The sequence below is a fragment of the Prunus dulcis genome, chromosome 1 (genome assembly GCF_902201215.1).
Source record: "Prunus dulcis chromosome 1, ALMONDv2, whole genome shotgun sequence".
Taxonomy (NCBI): domain Eukaryota; kingdom Viridiplantae; phylum Streptophyta; class Magnoliopsida; order Rosales; family Rosaceae; genus Prunus; species Prunus dulcis.
This window is the reverse complement of record NC_047650.1, coordinates 3,721,204-3,731,622: the sequence shown is the minus strand read 5'-3', so window position 1 is coordinate 3,731,622 and position 10,419 is coordinate 3,721,204. Positions and strand designations below refer to the sequence as shown.

Below are 10,419 nucleotides of genomic sequence, written 5' to 3'. Positions count from 1 at the left end.
AGTTGTAACCTCCATTGCAGACAAGCTGCTCCTCGGAGCACAAACTCAATGGAGTCTTTTTCAAGAGCTATGTCCCCGACATACGCTCACAGGCGACAAGCCTCACCTCCATTGCAGACAAGCTGCTCCTCAGAGCACAAACTCAATGGAGTGTTTTTCAAGAGCTATGTCCACGACATACGCTCACAGGCGACAAGCCTTACCTCTATTGCAGACAAGCTGCTCCTCAGACCACAAACTCAATGGAGTCTTTTTCAAGGGCTATGTCCCCGACATACGCTCACAGGCGACAAGCCTTACCTCCATTGCGGACAAGCTGCTCCTCGGAGCACAAACTCAATGGAGTCTTTTTCAAGATCTATGTCCACGACATATGCTCACAGGCGACAAGCCTTACCTCCATTGCAGACAAGCTGCTCCTCGGAGCACAAACTCAATGGAGTCTTCTTCAAGAGTTCTGTCCCCGACATACGCTCACAGGCGACAAGCCTTACCTCCATTGCAGACAAGCTGCTCCTCGGAGCACAAACTCAATGAAGTCTTTTTCATGAGCTATGTCCCCGACATACGCCTACAGGGGATAAGCCTTACCTCCATTGCAGATAAGCTGCTCCTCGGAGCACAAACTCAATGGAGTCATTGTCATGTGTCATGTCCCCGGCATACACACACTGGCGACAAGCCTTCTCTCCATTGCAGGCGAGCTGCTTCACAAGTACAAACTCAATGGAGTGTCCTTCAAGTGCTATGTCTTTCAAGTGCTATGTCTCTTGACGCACACTTACAAGATACAATGAGAATTGAAGTTTGAAAGACAACTGAAAATTCAATAACGAAGCGGCCAATCAGCCAAGTTCAACAAGAAGTAAGATGGTCAACCAAATACCACTTATTGAAAGAAAATAACAAAGTTCAAAAATAGCAAAAATAGACTACAACTACTAGGGAACTTCAGCAGGTGACTCTTAGCTGATCACATCCTCAACTGCGCTGGCAACGGCGTCATTCTGCCCAATTGGCCCAACTTGCTCAACCGCCTCGGCTGCCTACTCCTTCGCATCCGCCTTAGCCTCATCAGTTGACCTACCATGGCGTTTATCTTCTTCATTTGCAGCTTCATCTGCTATCTGCTCTTCAACTACTTCTACATCCACAACATCCACCTGCTCACTCTGAGCGGGGGGCAGGTCAAGACCAGACTGCTCACCGTTATCATCTTCGAGAGGGAAGTAAGGAGAAGCACCATTCTGGCAATCCAGGTATCCCAGCTTGTATGCGTTAGCAGCAATCTCCAGTTTGGATGCCTCCGTGGCTTCCACATGGGTGTCAAACTTGACCAGCAGTTTGTCACGATCCTGGGCCAAAGCAGCATGCTTATGTTCGTGGCAAAAGTAGGCTTCCTTGCGTTCGAGCAGGGTAGCCATAAGAGACTTGAGTTCACCATCCTTTTGGCCAACAGAACTCTTGAGCACGGACAAACTCTCCTTCATCTCGGAAATCCTCGCGTCATGGCGAATCCGCTTGTTCGAGAGCTTGTCAGTCAGGTCGGCATTTTTCTTCACCAGCTCGTCAAGCAGGGCAGAAAAGGGGGCAACATCGAGCGAGTTCCGCATGGCCCCAATAGCAAAAACCATTCCTTTTTGAAGATGATACATTGCAGCTTCTTCTTGCTTATCCAAAGGAAGGTTCGAAAAAGCACAAAGGTCGCCGGCTCGATACACGTGATCAGCTAGCTTAGCGCAAGCAGACGGACTTGACAGAAAGCCTGTTTTCAGCAGATCAGACACGGGCTCGCCCCCAGCAGAGCTATCACCAATTCCCGGACCAGCAGTTCGAGCGATTGGAGGACTCTTCGCTCGAGCAGACGACTCCTCAGCTCTTTTGGCTGCAACTTGCAACATTGAGTCAGCCCCTCGCTTGACTGTTCATGGCCCCGCAAATGAGTCATGGTTGCGAGGCAGAGGTACGGTCCTCTCAGCTTGATTCCCAGATCGGCACAGACTACCCAAACCTTGCTTCCCAGCAGCTTCCTTACATGGCAGATCACGGGTCTTAGGCAGTTCGGGTAGAGACTTGAGCAGAATATCACAGACCTTATGCATGCTATTGACTTTCTTGTTGTTCGCGTTGACGAGGTGCTTGATCTCGGCAGATGAAAAAAGGAGCAACTCCCATGGGGATCTTTTTAGCACATTAGACCCCCTATTAAAGAAGACCTGCTAGTGGTAGAAGGAGGAAGTTCGGTCGAGGACTCCACCTGCTCAGCTAGCAGATCATCTAGGCCCGAGCCATACAGCTTCCATCTTCCAACATCTCCGGCAGGGGGCAGACCACCAACCTCCTTTCGATGTTTGCTCAGCAACCAGCGCCATTCAAGGAACCTGATAGGGATGTTCAGAGCTTACTGAACCTTGGTCATGTTCGGGCTGAGATCGAGTTTCTTGCAGATGTCATTCTCTACAAGCAGAAGATGGAAGTTAGTCAGATACGCAACAAAGAATTCCATGGCAACTGTAGCATATCAAAAGGATGCAACTTACCATCACAGTAGGTGAAAAGAACGAGCGGACCGTCGCCAACCTTCTCTTCCTATCTGCCGCTGACTTTCAACACGTTCGTGCTTCGCACATGATCGCCTTGACTCATACTGATCCTAGTTCATGGCACAAAAAGAAGAAGGAATTGAAGCAATTTGGATCAGCCACAAAAAAGACGACCCAAACTGCCACCTGCTCCAGCGGCAGATCGCGCACCTCCAGCCCAGTTACAGCTGGACAGCCCAAGTAAAAAGCCTGCTCCACGCAGGAGCCCAATTCAAAGAAGGAAGCCCAGTTGCAGTTGGATGGCCCAACGGTTAATCCACATCTCCTACATGCCGCCACACGCCACGCAGAAGCTGGGGGGCATTTGTGGGAACCTAATTAAATCAAAACCCTAGGTCAAATAATTAGGCCAATCAATTTGGGAATTATTTGACCTAATTAGGAGTTACCTAACCTAATTGGGAATTACCTAATCAAATTGGGGGTTACTTGATCCCCAATTTAATTAGGGATTTGGTTAATCAATAATTCCTAAATGCATCAACCCCACCAACCACACCAACTCCACCAACCACACCAACCTCACCAACCACACCAACTCCACCAACCTCTGAAACCCTAGCCTCCGAGGCCTCTATAAAAGCATAGCCACACACAATGGTTGAGGTACGTCAGAATTCCTACTCAAACTCTGCATAAGTTATTTCTTAAAAACCCTAGCAACCTCCTCTCTTTCTCTCTCTCACACAAGGCTCCGGCCACCACACACGGCTCCGGTCACCCGGTTTTCCTTGAATTACCCTACCTAACTTAGGCATCGGAGGGCCTTTGGCCAACCCCCCCCGGGTGTGGTCTTTTACTCCGATCTGTTTTGCAGGGAGAAAGAGAGGCGGAGAAGACGAAGGAATGCTGGGCGAATATTCTTTTGGGGGAAATTTGCTCCCACATCCAGAAAGCCATTTGTTAAGCAGCTCTCATCTACAATAATGCCCCACAAGTGAAGGAAAATTTTATTTGTTAAGAATCTAAAATTTAATAAAGCTAACAAAAAATAGGTAAATGTTTGAGTAATATTCACCTTTGAGTGGAGCAAGTCCTTTTTCAAGTAAAGTGGGATATTGTTTATACCCCATGAAGCTGCTTGCAGAAATACTAAATGAAAGTACTATAGGGATTCCAATTTCTTCTGCTGCTGTGATCGTGAACGTCATCAAACCATCCGAAAGGATGTGAGTCACCGGAGGATTGTCGGGAGTTGCTGTGTGATTCAGTTTTCTGAGGAGGTCTCGAAATGGAGCCAGTAAATTATTTATGATTGACTCGCCAAGCAAGAGCTGGTCTTGAGTGGTATCTTCATCTGAACTTGAGAGGCCATCTGGTATGGTTTCGAATCTGAAACTAGGCAAGCCGTCGAGGGAGTTGGGTCCTAGAGACTTGAGGAACCTCTTGTGATTGAACTCTGTGCTGACAAAGGTGAAACCTCTATGGTGGAGGAGTTTTGCTAATTTGAGCATTGCCTTTGTATGGCTTTGAGCTGGAACTGGAATGCAAACAACATGTATTGGGTTATTGGCAACTTCATTGGAACCCATTTTAGATTGTGTTTTTGTGTGTCTCCCACAAATGCATTGGTTTATAAGCTTGAAGAAAATTATAAAAATGGCTTCTGCAATGCAAAATGTTGTCTTGTATCGGAAATGTTGTTTATCCTATCGCTTGTATTAAAAATAAAAAATAAAAAAATCAACCACTCCAACTCCGTCTCCACCAACCCCTTACTTATTTTAAGTTTAGAGTTTGTAAATTCAAGTCAAATAATGCTAAAGAAGCCAAATTTATGTAACAACAAGTCTCTGTTGAAGAACCAATTGTCACATAATTCATCTTAATTATTATTTTATTATCAATTAGTGAGGAGAATCTAACTTGACATAAATTTTAATTTAAAGTTGATATGATTTGTTTTTATGTTTTGAAACCAGTGCCTTATAGTGGCAAGTGGCATTAGCACATGTCATCCTTGGCCTGAATTATTCAGATTCTATCTCAAAGTTGTTTTGTTGTAGGATGGTCCAAAATAATAGTCCAATGGCATCTCTTATTATAAATATCAGGGTGAAATAATAGATGTGTGCTATAAAATGAAGAAATAAGAAAATCGTAGTTTTCTAATAACACAGTTGGGTCACTTCTATTGGGTTCTCCAATGATACACGATTCCATTTCACATGTGCTTTTCCCTAGTTAAAGGACAAATGAAGGTAATTGAAAATTGGAGAAATCAACTATTCAAACAACAAAACTAAACTATTGAAAGAACGTTTTGCGGAGGATATTGAGGAACAATTATGTTAAATTAGGTGTGAGATTTTATCATAAAAAGTCTCGGTTATATTAGTAAAGAAATCACTCATTATATAATGTATTTTATTTAGTTAATGTTACAATATGAAACTTTATATTCTTCAACAAATTAGATCGACGTGCACTCAAAGATAGAAAACTACATTCACAACAAGTTTGTGCTCCAAGCTACGATTTGGGCCAATGACTTGCCCGTTTAGATTTTCTTCTTTTTTCCTTTTAAAAAAAAAATACAAGTGATAGGTTAAACTACAAAAAGGATCGGATTTCTCACACACACTATCAAGTGTCATGAAGGTTCAAACCTGAGACCACTAATTTGCAAGTCAATGCCCACTTTCATTTAGCTAGACTCTGTTGACGCCCGTCTAGCTTTTTCTTAATAGCACTTGATGCACAAAATTGTCCGAGTTTGAGGATGAGGAACCATATGGGCTAGAGGCTTCTTCTGCTTGTTTCTTCCACTCCATGACCTTAATTTTTTTTCATTTGCTTACCTTTCTCTCCCTCCATTAACTCTTTAACAAGCTTCTCCACATGCTCTCTCTTTACATCATTACAAATCTCCATGCCAATACCCCATTCATTACAAGCATAGTAACAGTTTGTTGGCTGGTCAAAAGAGCATGGCCAACACAACATAGGCACACCTGCACATAGACTCTCAATGGTTGAATTCCAACCGCTATGTGTTAAAAATCCTCCAACTGATGAGTGCTCAAGGACTTGTTCTTGTGGGCACCAACTTGCTATTAGTCCTCTTTCCTTAGTTTCATTCACAAACTCAGGTGGCAAAATTGATGATGCACCAACAACCAGGTCAGGCCTAATGACCCAAAAGAAGGGAAGCTTGCTATTTGCTATTCCCCAACCAAACTCAACAAGCTGTTCGGGTGATATGAATGCCAAACTGCCAAAATTCACATACAAAACTGAATTTGGGGCATTAGAATCTAGCCATTTGAGGCAGTCAGATTCTTCTTTCCGTAGACTATATCCCATAATCTTCAAAGGGTGCTCTGGTATCTGATTAAGAAGTAATGGGAGAGGGCCAATTGCATAAACAAGTGGAAACATGGATGAGAGAGCATCCAAAACATCTTGCTCCAGTGCATCAAAACTATGTAGAACAACTGCTGAACCTTTATCAAATCTTCCAATTGCTTCCAAGCAGTTTGTCCAGGATTTCTCATTGGGATTTGTGGTTCTCAAGTTGTGTGGGAGATCCCTTAGACGAATACCTTTCATTCCCGGAATCCAATCTATCACCTTGTCCAGAAAGCCATTTGTTAAACAACTCTCATCTGCAAATACCCAAGTGAAGAAAAATTTCATCTGTTTAGAAACAGGAGAATTAATCTAAAAATTAAGAGGTAAGGGAGGCCCTATTATTGACATTCCAAAAAAGGTTGGAATTAAGCTACTCATGTTTGAGTAATTTCACCTTTGAGTGGGACAAGTCCTTTTTCAACCAAAGCTGGAAATTGTATGTAGCCCATCAAGCTTCATGCAGAAATAGTAAAGAAGAGTACAACAGGGATTCCAAGTTCTTCAGCTGCTGCCAGGGGGAACAACGTCATCCAACCATCCGAAATGATGTGTGTCACTGAAGGATCGCCTGCCGTGTGATTGAGTTTTGTGATGAGGTCCCGAAATGGAGCCAAGAAATTCTTTTTTATGGACTCTCCAAGCAATAACATGTCTTGTTGGGTATCTTCATCTGAACTTTGAAGGCCATCTGGTATGGTTTCGAATCGGAAACTAGGCACACCGTCGAGGGAGTTTGGCCCTAGAGACTTGAGAAGCCTTTTGTGATTGAACTCTGTGTTGACAAAGGTTACATGAACACCTCTATGGTGGAGGAGCTTTGCTAGTTGAAGCATTGCCTTCATATGGCTTTGAACTGGAAAAGGCATGCAAACAACATGAGGCTTATTGGCTACTTCCTTGGAGCTACTCATTTTGGACTTAGATTGTGCGTGTGTTTGTTAGTGGATCTGTATGCGTCTGCACTTTGCACAACTGCATTGTTTTTATAGCCCTTATTGGACACTTCAATAAAATTAAGTTTAATTAAATAAAATTTTCGCTTTTCCATGTGCAATTCTTTTATATATATATATATCTATATATATAAAGCAAAAGGCAGAGAATGGTGAAACATTCAAAATACCAGAAAATGCCATTGGTTAATGCAAACATTAAGAATTCAAATTATTAATTAAATGAGGATAATACAGTAAATTCACACTTTTTCATATTTAAAAAAAGAGAAAGAAAAAGAAAAAGCAGATAATGGATCCTATTTTTAGAGAACACAACTACCCATTATCTTTTTTAATTCTAAAATAAATTTAAATTTTTTTAAAAAAAGCCTCTTGCAGGCGCGGAAGCGCGTGCAGGGAGGCTAGTATATATATAAGTTTGAAGACGGCATATATAAAAAAAAGGTTACAAAAATGATAGTCATGTACTATATTTATATACCACCATATATGTGCCATCTTTAAAGAGGTGGCCTCCGCCTCTATGAAAAAGGTGGTATGATATACAAATGTGGGATGCGTAATATTGCTCATAGGTTTAATATTAATGTGAGGTCAAATTGGTATACTAAATTTAACTCACATATCACATTGCAAGTACCCCTATCATCAATTTTTATTGAATATTACTAGGGTCACATACTTTGGTGAATAAATTTGGAGTCTCTTGCATTATTAATATTAATTTAAAATTTTAATAATAATAAAAAAATAGTTTAACAACCATACCTTTGTTTATATATTTTCAAAACAGTGATTACGACAGGCTTATATAGTGGCAGATGGCAAGTGACAATGGCACAAGTCATCTTTGGCTATTCTATCTCAATGTTGGATGGTGACAGCATCAATAGCATGTGAGATCCCACATCGACCAAACAGAGAGGGGGTGATGTGCCTTATATGGCACACCTCGCATCCTCATAGCGTGAGGCCTTTTGGGAGCTCACTGGCTTCGGGTTCGTAGGAACTCCGAAGTTAAGCGAGTTGGAGGCTGGAGCAATCCCAGGATGGGTGACCACCCTGGGAAGTTGCTTCGTGAGCTCCCGGAAACAAAACCGTGCGGGCTGGTGAGAATGTAGCCAGGCCCAAAGCGGACAATATCCTGCTACGGCGGAGCCGGTCTGGGGTGTGACAGTTTGGTATCAGAGCCACTCTGCCGTGTGGTGCGAGTGTGCCGACGAGGACGTCGGATCCCTTAAGGGGGATGGATTGTGAGATCCCACATCGACCAAACGGAGAGGGGGTGATGTGCCTTATATGGCACACCTCGCATCCTCGTAGCGTGAGGCCTTTTGGGAGCTCACTGGCTTCGGGTTCGTAGGAACTCCGAAGTTAAGCGAGTTGGAGGCTGGAGCAATCCCGGGATGGGTGACCACCCTGGGAAGTTGCTTCGTGAGCTCCCAGAAACAAAACCGTGCGGGCTGGTGAGAATGTAGCCAGGCCCAAATCGGACAATATCGTGCTACGGCGGAGCCGGTCCGGGGTGTGACATAGCATCCCTTATTTTTGAAAAAAGCTATAATTGTCCTTTTTATGTTTTATAGTGTGCGTAGACAAAGGAGGAGAACTATAATTATTTCTAAATAACAATTAATGGAGAAATTATATAATGGTACGGTATCGCCACGTCAGCTTGAGATACTTCCAATCAGATATTACCATGTGTTTTTTAAAAGAAAACTGAAAAATGTTTTTCCAACTAGACATTGGGTTTCAATTTATCACAAAACGTCCCTAAGGTTTACGAAACTATCAGATTGCATCCTTAATGTTTTTTTTTTTTTTGTCACTTATAGTCCTCAAGGATTAGTATGTGCAATCACAAATGGTCCCTGTCATTAGGTTCTATCAAAAACTTTGTTAGTTTGCTGACGTAGCATATATATATCACAAAACATCCTAGAGGTTTACACACTTATCACAAATGGTCCCTATGAATTTTTTTTTAATTTTAAAAAATTTAAAATTCATAAAATTTTTGTTTTCTTTTTAAAATTATTTGTAAATGAAAAAATCATTTATAGAAGGATTTTAATCTTGAGGACCATTTATGAACCCTAAACCTTTAGTTTTTTTCATTTTTAAATTTTATGAATTTTAAATTATTTTTTAAAAACTTCATTAGTTTGTTGATGTGGCATATATATGGAGCCAACATCTACAATAATATAGTGTCACATGTATTTAAAATTTAATATATATTTTAAAATAATTATAATTCATAAAATTTTAAAAAGAAAACAAAAATTTTATGAATTTTAAATTTAAAAAATTAAAAAATTTCATAAGGACCATTTGTGATAGGTCTGTGAACCTCAATGATGTTTTGTGATATACATATATGTCACGTAAGCAAATTAACAGAGTTTTTTTACGAAACCTAACGGCAGAGACCATTTGTGATTATGCATACTAACCTTGAGGACCACGAATGACAAAAAAAAAAAATATTAAGGATGCAATATAATAGTTTCGTAAACTTTAAGAACGTTTTGTGATAATAAGCCTAAAATAAAATAAAATAAAAACAAAACAAAAAAGAAAGAAGCCGACTGCTGACTTGGCTCCAGTGCAGCCCTTGTTGTCACCCCCTCTCCCTCTTTTCCTTCATTTATGTTTCTCTCTCTCTCTCTCTCTCTCTCTGTCAGAGAATCACTTTATTTAATAATTGGCTTCTCTTGCCTAGCCCATGCGAGATCGAGAATTGGATAAAGAGAACTTGAATCAGGAGGTTTTGAGAGAGATTTAAGGATTAGAGGAGGAATACAAATAGAGAGAGAGGTCGCGGCGAGGGGACATTGAACTGGATGGAGGAGAGAGGGAGGGCACTGCAAGGGTGGACTGCAAACTAATAGAGGTGGAGGCTGTGGCACAGTTATTTTTTTCTCTTTTATTTTTCTTTTGAAGGGTAAAATTGGAACCCAATATGTAGGTGGAAAAATAATTTAAAGATTTTTAAAAAAAGACACGTTGTAATATTTGAATGGAAGTATCGCTAACTGACATTGTGATACCGTATCATTCTATTCGGTCCTCAAATGCTTTTTCTAGCTGAAGAACAAACTGACACTAGGTTAATTAAAAATCGAAAGAAATGAACTGTCAAAAGAAACAAAACTAACTAGCTTATTATGTACTGCCTCTGCTTTGCATATAAGAAGAATTTGTTTGGCATTTTGTTCAGCAATCCGACCTTAGCTCAGTTGGTAGAGCGGAGGACTGTAGTCGGGTAAACCAATAGCCATCCTTAGGTCGCTGGTTCGAATCCGGCAGGTCGGATATTTTTTGCCAATTTTTTTAAATTATATGTTTTTCACAAACTTCTTTTTAAATTATATTTTTTTCGCAAACTTCTCCAAAGATCCATTTCTTTTGCCTTAAAACTTCTATTTTTGTTTTTTGGCCAAACTCAAATTTCTTTTTTTTGTTTTTTGGCCAAACTCAAACTTCTTTTATATATATAT

The 10,419-nt window shown here is 41.0% G+C and overlaps 1 protein-coding gene, 1 non-coding gene and 1 pseudogene across 2 annotated transcripts in view; 1 reads left to right on the top strand and 2 right to left on the bottom strand.

The window, feature by feature from the left end:
* LOC117625619 (7-deoxyloganetin glucosyltransferase-like) overlaps nt 1–4,176 on the bottom strand; it is a 25,353-nt gene extending 21,177 nt beyond the window's left edge. The window contains exon 1 of the mRNA XM_034357170.1: nt 3,622–4,176. Within this exon, the coding sequence (XP_034213061.1) occupies nt 3,622–4,135 (514 nt within the window). The 5' untranslated portion in view covers nt 4,136–4,176. The remainder of the gene's footprint in view (nt 1–3,621) is intronic.
* A 1,099-nt stretch (nt 4,177–5,275) lies between these two features.
* LOC117615448 lies at nt 5,276–6,868 on the bottom strand (annotated as a pseudogene).
* Nucleotides 6,869–10,143: 3,275 nt separating this feature from the next.
* On the top strand, nt 10,144–10,234 carry TRNAY-GUA. Its single transcript is given in 2 exon segments — nt 10,144–10,180; nt 10,199–10,234. It is a non-coding gene; the product is annotated as a tRNA-Tyr (tRNA).
* Nucleotides 10,235–10,419: the final 185 nt, after the last annotated feature.